This window comes from Gambusia affinis, linkage group LG14, assembly GCF_019740435.1.
Source record: "Gambusia affinis linkage group LG14, SWU_Gaff_1.0, whole genome shotgun sequence".
Taxonomy (NCBI): domain Eukaryota; kingdom Metazoa; phylum Chordata; class Actinopteri; order Cyprinodontiformes; family Poeciliidae; genus Gambusia; species Gambusia affinis.
The window spans coordinates 24,456,147-24,474,706 of NC_057881.1; the positions used below are offsets into that span (position 1 = coordinate 24,456,147).

Genomic DNA, 18,560 nt, shown 5'->3' on the forward strand with positions numbered 1-18,560 from the left:
CAGTGATTGATGTTTGTTAGGTATTTCATCATATTTGAAGTACCTTACGAGCACAAAGCCATGTTTGTATAGCTTTGGGCATTAAGGTATGTGTAAAAACAGTGAGCCATGTTGTGAGGAATCTGACATCAGATTGTATGAAGCCATGTGTAGTCCCAGGCTTCAGATTACAGCCAGTCTGACTCCTTTGGAACTGATTAACCTGCCATGTGGAACACAGCAAAGTTCTGAGTTGACATTGTCTGAAATATTTCTCTCTTTCAGGTAAGTCAACATGGGAGCCTACAGGTATATGCAGGAGTTGTGGCGCAAGAAGCAGTCCGATGTGATGCGCTTCCTGCTCCGTGTTCGCTGCTGGCAGTACCGTCAGCTGTCCAACCTCCATCGGGCCCCCAGACCCACCAGGCCTGACAAGGCTCGCAGGCTGGGCTACAAAGCCAAGCAGGGTGGGTACTTCTCCATGGACTTAATGTTGACCGCTTGTCATCGGTGCTAGCTTTAATTATGCTCCGTTTTCATTCAGGCTACGTCATTTACCGCATCAGAGTGCGCCGTGGTGGCCGCAAACGCCCCGTCCCAAAGGGAGCGACCTACGGCAAGCCGGTGCATCATGGTGTGAACCAGCTCAAATTTGCCCGCAGTTTGCAGTCCACTGCTGAGGTATGAGAATAAGCTGCATTTCACCAACCTGGTCCAACTGTTAGTCCAGCGTCGTGTTGAAACAACACAGTGACATGGAATAGATGTCTAGTTCTGTAATTACCATTTGATAAAACAAGTTTTAGAGCTCAGGGTTAACCAGAGAGAAAAACAGAGCTCTTATTCTTCACAACTACTCCAGGCTCAACACTTTCTAGCTATTTGACCTTAAACCCTGAAAGACCCTGACAAAAAAATATATTTCAGCAAGCTAGGTGGTTTTGTTGAATAGTAGAGGTGAAAATGTGTTCAGATATTTTTTTCTTTTGAAAAGGTAATATTAAATATAGTACAAAATTATTTGGGCATTTTGTACAAATATTGCTCAGAAATAAGAACTACACACATAAATTCGCCCTAATTTTCTTAACTTTGGACAATTCTTGCATGTGAAATGAATCTTGTCTACATATTGTGAGGACTCACTGGGACATGTCTGCTCATAAACGGTTAATAATAGTTATCCCACTGGTCCAACTTAATCACTTTTTCAATATATTTAATAACTTTTTGAGACCAAAAAAAATTGAATCGGCAGGTCAGGCTTTCTAATAATTTGTCATCGACCAGAATTGGTGCACATGTTGGAAAAACATTGTAATGATCCTCCGATGATAAACTGGGAATACATTTAGCTCCCCTGTGGTTCAGTGAACATCCTGCTCAGTCCATGTGATTCAGGGTGTGGGATACTGTGACCTGGCAGTGGGACTTATCTGTAGATTCCCCATCTGTATAATTGAAAACTGAACAGTAGGGGGTTAAGTTGTCTAAGTTTCAGTTAGAAAAACAAAACAGAAGAAAAGTCAACTTTTGTAAATAAATCATCTTTAGTTTGAATTGGGAATATTGTAATATTGCAGCAGTGGTTCTTACAGGATTAAACCTCATCTGTTGGTGTATTACAAAGCAGTCTATTGTTGTTCAAAGTATTTATAGTGGGCCATGTACACCACATGACCTAACCATTGAAACAAGCTGCAGAATGGAATTTGTTCAATTTATCCAACAAGAACAACCGATGGGAAGTAGAGACATGACTGATCATCTAAACTGTCCTGGAGAAACACGTTAAATCTGCTGTTTTTTAAACAGTTCAATATATAACAATGAAGATATTTACTGGTTATAAAAGATGACTGAAGTAGTTGTGTAGGTTTAAAACCTGACTGGACGTCCTGCTCACTTCGGCCTGGAAGATCTCCAGTTGGTTTGTGTAGCTGAAATTTTTAACAGCAAAAAAAGATTCTCCATAACAATTAGATCTAAATTCACAGGTTAGTTACTGATGTACAGATCCAACAATAGAGCGGCAGTGGCTCTTTGTATATTTGGCGTTGTTGTAGTTTCATTCTATGCACCATGTCTGTGTCACTGCCTCTGTTTCTCTACATCTTACATGTATTCACATTTATTTGAAGCTTGTTAATGTAACAACATTTTAGACGGTAAAGATGTGATAAGGACATTAGACTGTTAAAACTCAATGAACCAATAAGATGAACATCAAGTCACATTTAAAAGACTTTAGACTAATAGAATTACTTCAACTGTAAAATCAGATACAGGCCTCTTTCTAATTCTACTATAAAACCTTGTTGCTGAAATGGAAACCATTTTTTAGTAGAATGATTTTGTGTGTGTGTGTGGTCGGTCACGGGTAGGCAACAGCAATAATGGTATTTATAAAGCTCCTTCATGTCAAACTGAGATCTCAAAGGCCACATTCACATGCCACTGATGGCTAGATACTGTATAGAACACAGGTCTCAGACTCCGGTCCTGGAGGCCACTGCTCTGAAACTTTTAGATGTGTCTGCTGCATCACACCTGAATAGAATAATTAGGTCATTAAGACTCTGGAGGACTGATCTACACAAGGAGGAGGTCATTAAGCCATTTCATTCCAGTGTTTTGTGCCTGTGACAGATCTAAAAACTGCAGGACAGCGACTGGACTTTGACAACCCTGGTATAGTAGCTACAGCTGCCCTGGCAGGCTGACAGAAGCAGCCTGGGAATCGAACCAACGACCCACAGATTGTTTTCTTAATTTTATGCAGATCTTCCTAAGTGATTTCACGTTTCATAACTGATTAGGCTGGGTGATATAGACTACAGTATTTTGTGGTACTGTTGTGATAAGTGACAATAAGAACTATTTGATACTGCTTTGGCGCTGTGTCTTCAGTTTCAGCAACCACACACACACACACACTGCTGCTGAAAAACATTCCCATCTGTAATGTTCTTCGTTAGGACACCAGTCACATGAAGAAGTCTGATTTGTCACTAAAGCTGAACAGTAACTACATTTATTTACATTTTTGAAATCTATTTTGATTTATTGATACTTTACTGATCAATTGGAGAAAACAGTAAAGCTGGCAGTTTTCTTCTTGTTAAACATTAATTAGAATTTATTGTGACAGAATAAAATCAGAGTTCTTATAATAAATTCATCCCAAAAAAAGATAAACAATGTGACTTATCAACCACTACTCTGAGGAAACATTTTAGGTTAAGTTGAGCCACATTTCTACAACTGAGCAAAATATGTTTTTATTTTTTTTTATTTTTGTATCTGATGCAGGTTGACATGTAATGACCTCTAAACACTTATTCCTGATACAGTGACTAAAAGCAGCACAACTGTCATGGTCCTTGTAGAACTTCACTCTGGTGTAAAGATTTCCTCCCTGCTGGAAGAAGCAGAGTTTGATTCTGACATGTTGGACCCAAAATGTTTTGGGTTCTCCAAGCTTCTCAGTTTGTGTTGACAGTATTAGATGATCGTCAGGTTAACTGTTACTGACTTGAGTCCGTAACAGTAGGATGTTCTCTGGAATCTCTAAAGCAGTGGGCCCTGAAGGGCCAGCATCCTGCATGTTTTAATTCTCTCCCTGGTGGTTATAACAACCTTCTCAGCATGTAAATGTTCTTCTTAGATCTTCTAACAAGCCATCATTGGATCCAGGTGCATTAAACCAGGGAGAGAACTAAAACATGCAGGATGCTGTCCCTCTAAGACCCACTCTGGGGACCACTGATTTAAAGCATTCTTTCATCCTTTTAATATAAAGTTAATCTGCAGCAGGTTGGTCGTTTATCGGCCACAAAGCAGGAGCATGTCAGGGTCTGGGCTTTAACTATACTCTTTCTGCATCTGAGTTTCCTGTGTTGGTAACTGTTTCCTGTGCTTGTCCCTTCAGGAGCGTGCTGGTCGTCACTGTGGAGCGCTGCGAGTTCTCAACTCCTACTGGGTGGGCGAAGACTCCACCTACAAGTTCTTTGAGGTGATTCTGATCGACCCCTTCCACAAGGCCGTCAGACGCAACCCGGACACCCAGTGGATCACAAAGGCCGTGCACAAGCACAGGGAGATGCGCGGCCTGACCTCTGCAGGAAAGAAGAGCCGCGGCCTGGGCAAGGGCCACAAGTTCCATCAGACCATCGGAGGCTCCCGCCGTGCCGCCTGGAAGAGGCGCAACACCCTGCAGCTGCACCGCTACCGCTAGGCCATGTGACACATGTCTGTACATTAACCCGAATAAAAACAGTCCTTTTTATGGTCACTACTGTCGTCTTTGACTTGACTCTGAAACATTCAGCCTGGTCGGTGGGTGGGAGGAACAACATTATGGAATAAAACAAAAAGATAATTTGAAAACCACTGAGGTGTAAGTGGGCATTATTAGTAAAATGAATGGAACTAATTTTAATTTAATAAAACATTATTTGTAACTTTTGTGGCATCCTAAAATATGCCAAGACTAAAGTTTTTATGGGGCACCACTGCAGGTAGGAGGTTCTTGCACTGGATAACAACCAGTAAAATTATTTTACATGTACAACTATAACCTATATGCAAAAATTCTACATATTTCTAGTAAATGTGTAGAAAGTTAAATGCCTATGAATTTTAGCCACTGGTTGCTAGGCCATATGATGATTCTCATTTATATTGTCACAGCAAAGAGTGACATCATCAGGTGTTCATAGAAACCATTAGGTGTACCTGCATGCTAACAGGTTGTTCAGGAGTGGTGATAGTAAACATGGAGTTGGTTTAAAACTGAACTTTGATCAGAAGGAGGAGAGAAAAATTTAACACCAAAACAGTTGAGGAAATCTGGAAAAGTATGGTGGAGGATCAGTAATGCTGTGGGACTGCTTCCATTCCAAATTTATGGATAATTTTCAGCTCTGATACATGGAAGTTGCTGTATAATAAAAAGGTTATTTGTCCTTATTCTCATGAGGAGCAGCTGAGGTAATGAAGCTTACATTAACAGACATTACATCTGCCTGTAAATCCACTGTTGCCATGTGAACAGTAAACACTTAGCATGCTTCTTACTCATTTCCTGTTATTTTCCTTTAAAAGAAAATTACAAAGTTCTCAATACCACAAAAGAAAAAAAGTTGATCACAAATTGATGTTCTGGTTCATAGTGTTATTAGAACAAGTTGGACCTGCAGTGGAGTAGATGAGAAGACCAAGCTTGAATTCAGTTGAGAATGTGTTCAGATGCTCTCCATCAAATCTGCTGTTTAGTGAAGAAGAATGAGCAACAAGATCTGCAGAAATGCAAAGCAGCTGGAGGAACAGACCTGCAGCTGGATCAGCACTGAAGGTTGATTCTACAAAGTACTGACTGACCGGGTGCACATCACATTGTTTTAGAATTTTACTTAAAAAAATTAAAACAGGCATGGTACCATTTTCTTTGTCTTAAATATTATGCCCTACTTCATGTTGTTCTGTGAAACATCATTCCTAAAAAATGTTTTATTAAATTTAAATTCCAGAAAAAACATGGATGTCTGCTATAGCACAACTAAATTTGAAAAGGTTGAAAGAGTTTAAATACTTTGACCAGTTTTGGTAAATCCCAGTTTGTGTGTGTACGCATGTGTGTGTGTGCGTGTGTGTGAGTGTGTGTGTTCACCAGTCATTCCATGGATTTCCTCTCCTGCAGATCCCATTCCAGAGGGGACTTTTCACACTATTTTTATTTTAACCACAAATAACTGAAATGTTTTAGGTCATGATGACAAGACATTCCATGTCACAGCTAGAACAGCGCAGCCTTGAGGCCAACAGACTGAATGGCTGGGAATAAAAACAGGATGAAAATAATGGGAACTCCCTCCTCATTGTCTGCTCTTTACCGGATCTCCTGGGTCACGCTGACCGCTATTCTGTCCTGTGTATAAGCCCAAGCCGTTGAACTTGAACTGACGAGCCCAGCATGTCACACTGACCCGACAGGAATGACAGGAAGACAGGCTTCCATCTGGAAGACGACCATACGACAACATGAGCATTAGATTAGAAGTCAAGTTTTATTTGTATGGCAGCACATTTCATCGTCAAGGAAGTTCAGAATGCTTTACACCATAAAAACATCGTACAGTAACCGATTATGAAACAAGGAATAGACAATACATTTAGTCAATTACCAACATCAAAACCATCAAGTAAATATACATCAAATAAATGAATTTAATGTATACTGTATTAATTTACAATACAGTAAAGTTTTTACCATCACTTTATCCTATTGGTTTCCATAGCAACACATAAGAAATATAAGTTCTTTCACAGTTAGCGACGCTGGAGAAATGATTTGAGTTGGATGGGAGTTGGAACATTTCTGCACAATATCAAGACATAAAATCGTCTAACTGGTCTTTATCAGGTCCTAAATACACCACAGTTTAATGGGTAGTCGGTGATTTTACAGTAGAGATATGGATTCAAAACGTTTGAATGACACACAACTTTTTCTGTATTGTGATGCTGTGAGAGCTCTGGAGGAGCCAACAAAAACAAACACCATCATCCTACTACTACCTCCTTTCGTCTTCTTTGTGGCTTCTGCCAGTAGTAACATCCGGTTTTTGATCACGTGACTTGTGTGATGTGAATCACCTACCGGGATAAATCCATTCTCCTGTCTCTTCTCTGGCCCTTTTCCCCTTCACAAAGAAACTTTTCAAAGACAATCTGATCTGTTTCTTACTCATTTTGTTGTTTGTGGGCTCAGTGTTGGCACTCAAGACCTAACCGAGAGAATCTGGTTAAGGGATTTTCAACATAAAAGATCCTGCAGACTCAAATAATACATAAAATGGAAATATTTAGTTATTTCTTATGCTGCCCGGTACCAACTGGTCCATGGACTGGTACCAGACCACGGCCTGCGGGTAGGGGACCGCTGATCTAGAGCCACTTTACAAAAAAAGGTCAATGCATTGTTCGACGTAAACAGGTGTGTTTGTGTATTTTATACAGGATATGCAAAAATCTGGCCTTGCTCTGATCTTTGGTGATGGAAGGCTTATTGGAAGACCTCATGACCGTCAGCTTTATTTCCCTCCATATAGTGTTTGTCACTTTCACTGTGGTTGGACCACTCTAAAACAAGAATACTGTTTCAAGTCAGAAGAATTATTAAAATATTACTTTAAATGTTAATCTGCCAGGAGTGTGAATAATCTGGGGTTTAACTAGATTCCAGGGAAACTCTCCTGCCTGGATCAGTCCTGGTGTTGGTGTTGGATATGATAATGATGCATTTAAGTCCACTCTCAGCTCTTCACACCCGTAGCATAAACTCTGATGCACTCATGCAACAATGTAAACAGTCCACTCTGAGTGTTTCCAGTCTGTCCAAACAGGACATGTTTTTCTTTACAGAGAAGCACATCCAGCCCAGGAATATTTTTTTCTGTGACCTAAATATGATGAATTAGAGATGAGAGGACACAGCTGACTAAAACCTACCTCTATTTTACCACACACACATCTTCAGGAGTTAGATAATAATTCTGTCTTCCATTTTTCTTTACCTGAACAATTTCCTTGGCAGTTTATATTCAAATAAATTCAAGAATACTTCCCCAATGGAAATTTGATGTTGTTGTAACTCCTATTATCCAAGTTTCTTCAAAGTTTTTGCAGCTGATGCATGTTGTAGCCAGGAAGGATCTCCTATAACTGAACAAGAGATAGTAGGGATGTGGATTAGTAAATATACCTTTCCTCTGATGTTAGTTAGAAAAAAGAATGGGAGTTGGAAAACTGGCACAGACATCACATGGCTTAACACAAGGACCTTAGAAATTGTGCACTTGTTACTACATCAGTCAAATTTCTTAAAGGGGAAACACCTTTAGCATGATGGAGCTCAATGTAGCATAGCATCCCTCTGTCAGCAGAAGACAAGACATGCACATAATGGACAGCTCCTGTGGACTTGTATGAATCCAACAGAAAGGCTCAGGCTTATGTGGGAACGCTTGATGTTAAAATGCCAAAATATTTCCAGTCAAACTGACTAGTAATGTTTTCACCAAAGCTGTACTCATACTGTAATCATACCAGAGTTATGATTACAGTTCATGATCACAATAAACCTGAATGAACACAACAGCTTGAATCTGAGTATTTGTAAGAATAAGCTTTAGAAAGTTAGCTGACAAACAGAACAGGTTTCAGACCAGTCTGGATCCGATGGTCCAGACTGGTCCATGGAATGAAAGCCACATCAATCTATCACCACAGTCTGTCAAAAACAAACGCATCAACAGTGAAATCTTTGTGTAAAATTACGTGGTTCCCTTTTTGAAGTGTTAAAAGAGAGAAAAAAAATGCGCCACTTTCTGTAAATGAGCAACTTTTCGTTGTTTTTTCCGGACGTCGAACCCGCTTGCCAGGAGCCTTTGTTCGCTCCAGTGAAAGTATGTCAGTGGGTTACATTGACACCATTGCAGGCTGCAGAGGGAGGAGCCGGTGAACTGGGTCACATGGTTGCTCATTGCTCGCTTCCAGAGCCAGTCCTCCTCACCTGGAGCTGCGCATGTATTGAACCTGTTTTCCGTGTAGGAAGCGCTACAGAAGACGCTGTTTCGGTTACAGGAGCAGAGTGAAAGCAGGACGGAACCTTCCGGCTGAGATAAACCCGGATTTCGCTGGGGTGTTTTTGTTGCGTCATTGAAAGTCGCTTTTTAAAACTTGGTTGTTTTTTTTTTTAATTATTATTATTCCTGTAAGACTCTAACTTGGTTGGGCTGTCTCCTCTGGGCTTCCATTCTGTTTGAATGTCCGTGATTTGAATGTTTTAGCCCAACACGCAGTTTTTTGCCCCCCGAACATTATCTACCAGCGACTTTGTAGTTGCTGAGAACCAAATCAAACACGGCTTCAGCAACGAGGTAGCAGAGGGGCAACTCGCAGGATATGGACATAGACTCGAGCAAAGCTGGTGAGTGTCATTTAAACGCCAAGAGATAGCAGCTTGTTGCTGTCAGTTCTGTCAGACTAAAACCGTCTTGTTTTGCCACTAATTTATTCACTGTCGTGTAATAATAATTTAGATTTTGGTCCGTGTTTACGTCCGTGTTAATGGTCGTACCTTAATGCGGTGTGGTAATATTAAACTGGGTTAGGACTGCCGGGTGGGGTGGGGGGTTGCTGTTTCTTGGCCGTCCACTTTGCTTTGGCAGCACTGCAGTCTACTCTTCTCACATGGACCCGTCAGTCTAGCCATGTGCACATGTGTTTACGCTTCCCTTACGTCTCCGCTCATTGGTCGAGCTGGGCGGTGACGAAGGCATTACATAATTCACCCCGCCGTGAAGCGTGGGTTTTTGCTGCGGATACACGTGAGGCGGCGCGAGGTGACCTAGTTTTCCAGTGGAAGAGCATGCTGTTGCTCCACGTGGGGTACGGCGAGAGACTTCTGAGTGGTGCATTCAGGGCACATCGGAAATGCTAGATTGAAAATATTAATCAAAGATTTCCAGAATCTTAATCAAAGATTTCCAGTGAAAATATTGTTTTGACGTGCTATTTATTCAAATTCTGTGGTGAAAATGGTTTTCTCTGTAGTTTTATACACCAGCACAGTTTTAAACGTTATATTTGATTGAACTTTAAAACTGTACTTTTAAATCCATCTTTAAGAAGTAGACTGTGCTAACGACAAATTTATTTAGAACAATGTTTTATTTTTTATTTTTATAAAACATTAAATCATTCTGTTTAGACTTTAGATCATTTAGAATCTATTTTTACACACTAGCGTTACATAAACCATTTTTTCCCGAGCAGACTTTAAATGGAGCATCGTTTTACAGAATTCAGTGTTCCAGTTTTCTTTGTCGTTTTTCTTTGGATGGAGTTACCTAGAATGCATCATAAAATTTTTACTTTGTCATTTTGCATTTGCTCTTTCATGTATGTGCCTGATCGTTGCCTGGTGGAATAAACGTGGACGTGCATTTCTTTTCCTGGCACTTTGTCAGCAGTGAACCTCTTTATGTGAGTTTGACCAGCTGACATTAATACGAGACATTTGCTGAAACAAATGGATTTATATCCGGCCTCCTGTTGCATCTTAATTGCTGTGCAACGGTGGTAACTCAAAATGAAATCCACCATAAATAAATCCCTTAAATTCCTCAGAGCACTATTGTTGCTCTTTTGAGGCTTTCCAGTTGGGCTGGTTGCAGTGAAGGTCCAGCCTGCCTGCCCCATGCATACACACACACACACACACACACACACACACACACACACACACACACACACACACACACACACACACACACACACACGCCCATGTGAAGCTGACATTATGTAACAGTTGTTATCTAATCATCAAGATGGGCAGGGTAAGAAATTAGGTCAGCCTGTCATGACTGCCTGGAGTTGGGAGTGAAGGGGTGTGGGGAGACGAGCAACAATGTGACCTTTTTGTGAGCTCTGATCTGACTTCTTTACTTTAAGTGGGTTAGTTCCAGAGGACAAAGGCTGGGTGCTGTAGCGCCACCTGGTGTCTACCAACATGTACTTGCTGAGATGGATTTCTTTGTAATTTGGTCCCATAGAAACTTAAAGAAACTTAATAGGATTGAAAAGGACTTGGCCTTGTTGCTTCTTTAGTTTCCACATAATGAATCTTTCCCGGCAGTTAAATTACTGTTTTTTTGTGTGGAGTAAAGTGACAAAAGCAGTCACATTCTTTCAGCCTGCTGACTGGCAGTGTGGAGCAGCAAATGAGAGGAACAATGTCTGGTCGCTCCTCTTTATCAGGACTCTCATATTTTTTTTAAGGTTTTTATTGGCTGTAGAGGCATTTATTTGAGAGAGGTCAGACAGGAAGTGGGTAATGAGAGTGGGGGAAGACATGTGACAAAGATCACCAGGCCGGGACTCGAACCCGTGACAGCCGCATCGAGGACTAAGGTCTCCACACATGGACGTGCTTTACCCCTGCGCCACCGCAGCGCCTGAATCAGGGCTGCTAAAAAAGGATTTTAAACCTGAGCAGCGGAGCAAGGGAAAGTTTTAATCCCTCAGCGTAGCTGGATGCTGGCACAGAGACTCATGGTGATAAATTAGAGGGTTTGGGTTTATTACTTTCCAAGGAGCCACTCTGTCTGGTGGTCTTTTAAAGGGGCCTTGAGCTGCTGTTTGTCGTGTTTTCAGTCCATGTCATCTCACAGCGCCCACCTCTTCCCTCTGCATCACCAGGAGGCGTGATCGCCTACATCAGCTCCTCCAGCTCCGCCTCCAGCCCAGACTCCTGCCACAGCGACTCCTCCAACGGCAGCTACCAGTCGTCCTCGCCTCGGCGTGGCTCCTCACCCAGCCGAGGGCGGCCGGGCCAGCTGATGGACCCGCCGCTCGCCGTCGGTCGCCAGAACCTTTCGGGATCTCAGGGAGGCGGCCGCTCTTCATCCTCGGGAAAATGTGGGATCACAAGTAAGCAGCCCACTCCTCCATGCTCTGTGTGGAGCTGCTGCAGGGTTCCCTGCGAGGTCCACGGCTCGGTTCTGCTTGATGCAGTTTAGGTTTTTTGAAATAAAATGAAGCATAAAAATATCCTGAAGCAGCGACTTGCAAAGTATTGTAGGTATTTTTTAAATTTAATATTAAGTCAGTTACATTTTTCTTATTACATTGTTATATCACTTTAAATATAATTTTAAACCATATTGTTATATTGTAGCAACAAAGTATTTTTTTAAAATTACTTTTAAACTGGTTATAGAAAATATTTGATTTATTTTGCCCTTTTCAGTTTATTTCATTCACTTAGTTAAACTTAATGTAGATCATATAAATTCACAAACAAATCATTTATTTCTTCATGTCCTCATTTATGTTCTCATCTAAATGATAATCTAAATGATAACCACCTCCTCCTGCAGATTTTCTGCCCCAGTATTCCCAGTGATTTTATAGTCCAGATGTTCTGGTGAAATTGTCATGAAACGTGTGTGTGTGTGTGTGTGTGGCTGTTCTGGTGACATGCCTCTCAGAGCCTTTGTGTGTGTGAAAGCAGCAGAGTGACTCCTGTGTGTTTTTGTGCCGATCAGAAATCAACGGCCTGGTGCTGCTGTGTAAGGTGTGTGGCGACGTGGCCTCTGGTTTCCACTATGGCGTCCACGCCTGCGAGGGCTGCAAGGTGAGGATGCCCCGCCCCCCTACACTCCCCCCTCAGTCTGGCTCTGCTGCAGCTGAACTGGGTCACTGCAGGCGCAGCTTCCTCTGCAGCTGTGAGCAAACACTCTGTGAAACTAGTTCATGTGAGCCAACCACCAGGCCTGATCAGGACGTCCATGCATCAAAAAGTCTTAAATTCATGATTCTAAATTAAAGCCTTAAAATGTCTTAAATTTTAAGGCCCTAAGATGTGAGCTGGCCTTGAATATGTTGATACAGGTTCTTGTGGTGGCAGGACTATTTAATCTCGTATATGAAGCTCTTTTTTTTCCTTCTGACTTTCCTGTCAGGGAAAAGTTTGAGCCGCACTCATACAGTGTGGTTGATCACTCAAGGTGGTTGAGGCTACTGCTAACTAGCTGTTAATATACTTGTGTTAGCTAGCTAGGTGGCCAATTAGCTTTTTTGGAACTATTATGAGTAAGTGCAAATTCCTTGGCAGTTGGCTGGACAACATTTTGTTTTTCCACCGTCTCACTCATGTTACCAGTCTGCCATAGCTCCACACTCTGGCTAAGGCAGAGTTTGTAGAGGGGACCAGAGAAGGATTGGGGTTTTATGTAAATTTTTTTTTTTTTACTTTTTTGAGTTTTATATCATGTTCTAATGTTATTTCCTCATCATAAACATGTAATGACGTGCTGAGAGCTTCTTAAAGACACATAGGCCCAATTTCAAGTCATCAAAGTGCGAAGTTAAATTTTTAAGTTGTTTTTTTTTTAAACCCCTCCAGGATTTTTTGTGTGGCTCTAGTGTCCCTTAAATGAAAGTAGGCTGACAGGAAAGGGGGGGGAAGACATGCAGCAAACATCGCCGGGTTCTGGGAGTTGAACAAGGTCTCCAAACATGGGTGCCGCTGTCCCCTACGCCACCACGGCACGCCCCATCTCGTTTTTGATAATATAGAACATTTTGTAACTAAAAGTAATACAACCTTAGTTCCTTGATTGTGCTATAAAATTGTCTCTATGTACCTGGAAAAGACTGTTCTGTCTGTTTACATTTTGTTGAAGGCGCCATTAAAAAGGTTTTAAAAAGTCTTAAATTTGACTTGCTGAAACCTGTAGACACACACACCGTCAGAAAGCTGCTGTATGTTCAGTTCTGTAGAAGATAAAAATGCTCAGAGGTATTGTGAGGAGCAGCTCGTTTATAAAGCAGCTCTTTAAACTCTTCATGAAGCATGTGAAGCAGACAGTGAGTCAGGTCTATCATGATTTAACAACTGAATAATGATTCCTGTGGAATTCCCACCGAGTCCCACCATGAGCTTTCTTCCACAACCCAGAAAATGGAGCACTCACCATGCTGTTTGGATGTGTGTGTGTGTGTGTGTGTTCAGGGCTTCTTCAGGAGGAGCATCCAGCAGAACATCCAGTATAAGAAGTGCCTTAAGAGCGAGAGCTGCCCCATCATGAGGATGAACAGGAACCGCTGCCAGCAGTGCCGCTTCAAGAAATGCCTGATGGTGGGGATGTCCCGAGACTGTAAGTGTGTGAGGACACCAGCTCAGCCTGAGGTGGCAAACTGGATAAGATGCAAATAATAGACATAAACTGGTTGGTCTTGTTCATCACGTCCAACCAAACGTATTTACACCTGCAAACATTTACCAGGCTATTAAATATTTTATAAAGAATTATCTGTAAAACTTAGACCAAGGTAGAACTTCATAAGATGTTCAACAAACCTTTGGTGTTGGAGTTCTTATAAAAGTACATCTTTATTCTGTTATTATTCTGACTCTATGATGACTAATGATATGACCTTCTTGTTGTTAAAAAGAAAACAAACAAAAAAACTGACCTGAATTCAAAGTCCAAGTAATCAGAAGCTGTAAAACACGCTTGTCAAACAAGATGGCGGCCCTGGATGTGCTGACATCACTCTGGACTATGGAAACACGAGGAGGACATTGGTGGAAAACAAACATCCAGATTTCCAAAAATGAAATCTTCAAAAACATTTTATGAAGTTCAATTAGTTCATAAAATCAACTTATCTTCCAGTGTGCCTTCTGAGTGCAAACTCAGAATGCACATTATTATTATTGTTATTATTGTTTTATCCCTTGGGGTTGGTCTGACTGGATGTTTGTGTAACAAAATGTGTGAAGGGTGTAAATACTTTAGCGTGGTTCAGTGAGTTTGTCTGTTTCCTTGTTTTATTGCTCTAACGTCCAGAATGCTAACGTCAAAGCAAATGACCCTCTTCCCACTGTTCAGCTGTGCGCTTCGGTCGGATCCCCAAGCGGGAGAAGCAGCGCATGCTGCTGGAGATGCAGAGCGCCATGAACAGCATGATGAGCGGCGACCATCTGCAGAGCGAGCTGAGTCAGCCGCACGCCGCCGGCCAGGCCGCACCGCTAACCACCGCCGCCGAGGAGGCCGGCCCCGCCCCTTCCCCTTCAGGGTCCAGCCAGTCGGACTCCGGCTCCGACTCTGCCGTTCCCATGGATACCGGCTCCAGCTCGCCGTCCCCCAGTGTGTCGGACAGCGGTGAGGACGAGGTGATCGGCTCGGTGACCAGGGCCCATCAGGAGACGTTCATGTACAACCAGGAGCAAGGCAGCCGGGCCCCCGAGGGCCCCCCCCGGCCCCCTGGCGGGGACTTTAACCAAGCCTCCCCCGTCCAGCTCTCAGAGCAGGGCCGGGATGTCTGGAACCGCCGCAACAACTCTGTCAACATGGCGGGACACAACCTCCTGTCCATCCTGGGACAGCCTCACAGCCAGCTGGACAACCAATGTCCAATCAGAGCGTCCCGCAGCGTCGGCGCCAGCCACAGTCCCGCCTACATACATGGAGCCGTCAGAGCTCCGCCCACTGAGCCCTGCCCCGGTGGCATCTACAGCGGGGGCGCCTGGAGAGGAGGCAGCAGAATGTACCTGGTAAGACGGGTGCAGCACGGCGCTGGGACAGAGCGCTGCTGTCCCTCATGTGTTTGTCTCACTGCAGCTCATTTAGGTGTGTGGAGACACAGTGGAGGACACTTAGGGTTTCTGGTTGTCCCAGTCCTGTTGAGTCCTAATTGGTTGTCTGTCTGCAGGTCTGTCCAATGAACATGTCCCCTCAAGTGGACCCACACAAGTCAGGCCAGGATGTGTGGGAGGAGTTCTCTCACAGCTTCACCCCCGCCGTCAGGGAGGTTGTGGAGTTCGCCAAGAAGATCCCCGGCTTCAGGGAGCTGTCCCAGCATGACCAGGTCAGCCTGCTGAAGGCTGGCACCTTCGAGGTACGCCCCGTCCGCTTTACCCCCTGTCCTCCTGTCCCTCAGGGTTAGAAACACAATAGAAACAGCCTTTCTTGTCCTGCAGGTGCTGGTGGTCCGCTTCGCCTCGCTGTTCCATGTGAAGGAGCGCTCAGTCACCTTCCTGGGGGGACAGAAGTACAGCGTGGACGCTCTGAGGACCATGGGCTCCGGGGACCTGCTCAGCTCCATGTTTGACTTCTGTGAGAAGCTGATGAACCTGGGGCTGAGTGAGGAGGAGATGAGCCTGTTCATGGCCGTGGTCCTGGTGTCAGCCGGTGGGTCCCTTCACTCTGCTGCTCCTTTTAGTTGCATTTTAAAGGTTCAAAGCGACAGAATAGTCTGATAATATTTAGATTATTTCACACAATGTTTTTATTTGTAAAGTAAAAGGTCTAAGTTATTTTGTTATTCTAAAGGTCAGGCAGCATATCTGGCTCTAAACTCTTTTGATTTAGCAGAAATGGCTCCTTGAATTTTAAAGGTTTCTGTGCTGAACTGATGAAATGATCAGGTGTGACTAGTCGTGTTTCAGCCAGTCGATGTGTCTGAACGTCTCTGCACCCCGTCTCCCTGCAGACCGCTCCGGCATCGAGAATGTCAACTCTGTGGAGGCGCTGCAGGAGACGCTGATCCGCGCGCTGCGGAGCCTCATCACCAGGAACCACCCCAATGAGTCGGCCATCTTCACCAAGCTGCTGCTGAAGCTGCCTGACCTGCGCTCCCTCAACAACATGCACTCTGAGCAGCTGCTGGCCTTCAAGGTCCATTCCTGAACTCTGGCACAGCCTGAACGGGCCCCGAGTCTGGCCCCGGCCCCGGCAGCTGTGCGTCCCCATGCCGTACTGTAGGCTGACGCCGCCACACCGCGCCACCTCCATGTGTTGTGTTTGTGTGTAGCAGCTGTACAGCGCTTAGAAGCACTTTCCTGTCTTGTGACTGAGGTTTCTGCATTCATAGTGCAATATGTGACTGCTTTGTTTGACATGGGCAGTGTAGCAGTGGTTTCCAGTGGCTTACACCACTCTGAATGTCATGGAGGCTCTGACGCTTTCCAGGGGGCCATCGCAGAAGAGAGATTGTAGCTAAAACTGAATGACGTCTTATTTGACCCTCGTGTTGTTGTTGTTGTTCATGTTCTGTTGTGTTCTGATCTAAGTGACTAATCTGATGTCTGATGGATGGCACACTGACTCTCTGGACTCAGCTACTGAGAAGTTACTGCAGACACCAGTGGCTCCCCAGTGGCTGACTGGGCTCCGACCAGTTGGGTAGAACCTGACTGTAGTATTAGTGAAGTGACTGAGTTGTCAGAGCCGCTGGTGTTCACATCATTTAGTTTAGTTTTTAATATCCAGAGCTTCTGTCAGAGTGTGGAACGAGTCGCAGGAAACCTATTTCTATAGAAAGTATATGTGGAATCTAAATATGTACTGTTATACATGACCATATAGATGACTATCTATAAAAATAAATTTTATAAGTGAGGTGACGTGTTTCTGTGTCGAGTATCAATAACTAATGACTTTTTTCTCATATAAGAACATCAGACTGTGTGCCGCCAGAGGTAGTTTTCTAATCTGCCAGCAGAGGGCGTCAGTGCTGCTCTGACTCCAAGTCAAAGAGCCAACCAGGGGCAGTTGGGTTTTCACAGCCTTCTTGTAAGCAATTTAGTAAGTTAATTTGGAACTAAAATCCAAACATTGAACCAGACTGCAGAGAGCCTGTGAAAATCTCTGCGAAAAATGTTTAAAGCTAAGAATGTGAAGAGATTCCACATGATCTGGGCTTTTTATGTCTGCTTTTTCTAATGCAATGGTGCATTTGAAAATAGTGTTGTTACTATTGCATCAACACATTATCAGTAGGGTAAAACTAACCTGTTTAAACCAGCTCATGTTCCCAATTAGTGGGTGAACAATCCAACACTTGGTGAATTCTGCTTCACAATGATGGGAAGAGCCGACATCAAAGGATAGAGCGATTAGCAAGTCTAGAAATTCAGGAAATATTCAATAAAGTATGAAATGATGTTCAATAACATAAGTTAATATATCACTGAGGCAGTTGCACAAATACAAAAGCATCGTCATCACATGCAGGGGTCATCACCCTGTTCCATTCAACAAGCCTCTTTAGCCAGTGCTGCAAAATAAAACTCATCTCAAGCTGCAACAAATCTTGCACTAACAAATCTTCTCATGAAAAATCATAACTCTAGTAATCAAAATTTAAAGTGGTATGTAAACCATGGTAATATAAGAAGCACCTAAGTAACATTTGCTGGAGGAGCGAGATGAATCTGCCCTCTCCTGCTCCGTGGTGAGCAGCTGTCAGCGCCGCTGAGAAGGAGAAAAACAAGAGTCTGTTACTGTTGTAGACAAAATAAAAGTGTACCAAAGCATCATTTAATTTTTCATTTTACAGTTATTCCCCAAATCTGCAGGATCAAAACACTGTAGCTGATGTTTGATACGCTACATTACAGACAACTAAACTATAAAACTTCACTACTTCTGTAACACCAGCTGATCGTTCTGAGGAGGACTGACCCGTCTGTAGGTCCACAAAACCTGACCAGGGGATTCTGAAGAGATTCTCCAGAACCGGCTGCATCTTCTGGTTTAAGGCTGGCAGGATGACACCTGGGCATCACTACGACTACTGTAAGAAGGAAGGAGTCAGATCTGGTGACATGGTGTCATCACAGGATCTCGGAGTGGATCGGGCCAAGCAGATGATCCTGAACACGTCCGGAGGACCAGAACGTCCAGTGGTGAGTCACTGACCTTAAGGTCCACCAGAACCAGAACCAGAACACACTGGGTTCATGTCCAGGGTCGATGAGCTCTGAAAGCACGACCAGATGTCAGATTGTTGTTCAGGTCCAGAAGTTCCTATGACCAGGGGCCAATTCAGAAGGATGTGGCCCCTGGAGATGGAGGCAAAAAAGAGAGATCTTCCTAATATGAATGACACATTAGGTCAACATTAGTCCTAAGCATCAGCAGGTGTGAAGTGATGCATGGCAGGTTTATTATATCTCCATTAATGTAGCTGTTATTACAAATGAAATGGACTATTACTTCATA

At 43.3% G+C, this 18,560-nt stretch overlaps 2 protein-coding genes across 2 annotated transcripts; both read left to right on the forward strand.

The window, feature by feature from the left end:
• Positions 1–225: 225 nt before the first annotated feature.
• Positions 226–4,273, forward strand: rpl15 (ribosomal protein L15). The gene is made up of 3 exons (XM_044138465.1): positions 226–446; positions 524–660; positions 3,911–4,273. Exons 1-3 carry the CDS (start codon positions 275–277, stop codon positions 4,214–4,216), a joined length of 615 nt encoding a protein of 204 aa, XP_043994400.1. The 5' UTR covers positions 226–274; the 3' UTR covers positions 4,217–4,273.
• Positions 4,274–8,483: 4,210 nt separating this feature from the next.
• On the forward strand, positions 8,484–16,955 carry nr1d2b (nuclear receptor subfamily 1, group D, member 2b). The gene is made up of 8 exons (XM_044137666.1): positions 8,484–8,971; positions 11,245–11,475; positions 12,093–12,181; positions 13,562–13,706; positions 14,445–15,109; positions 15,268–15,453; positions 15,536–15,746; positions 16,048–16,955. Exons 1-8 carry the CDS (start codon positions 8,947–8,949, stop codon positions 16,242–16,244), a joined length of 1,749 nt encoding a protein of 582 aa, XP_043993601.1. The 5' UTR covers positions 8,484–8,946; the 3' UTR covers positions 16,245–16,955.
• Positions 16,956–18,560: the final 1,605 nt, after the last annotated feature.

Bases quoted from the DNA above. Each gene is read 5' to 3' on its own strand.
- rpl15 (XM_044138465.1), top strand. From the start codon at position 275: ATGGGAGCCTACAGGTATATGCAGGAGTTGTGGCGCAAGAAGCAGTCC. The intron at 447-523 runs GTGGGTACTTCT...GTTTTCATTCAG, and splicing joins GGGCTACAAAGCCAAGCAGG to GCTACGTCATTTACCGCATC. The intron at 661-3,910 runs GTATGAGAATAA...TTGTCCCTTCAG, and splicing joins GTTTGCAGTCCACTGCTGAG to GAGCGTGCTGGTCGTCACTG.
- nr1d2b (XM_044137666.1), top strand. From the start codon at position 8,947: ATGGACATAGACTCGAGCAAAGCTG. The intron at 11,476-12,092 runs GTAAGCAGCCCA...TGTGCCGATCAG, and splicing joins GGGAAAATGTGGGATCACAA to AAATCAACGGCCTGGTGCTG. The intron at 15,454-15,535 runs GTACGCCCCGTC...CTTGTCCTGCAG, and splicing joins TGAAGGCTGGCACCTTCGAG to GTGCTGGTGGTCCGCTTCGC.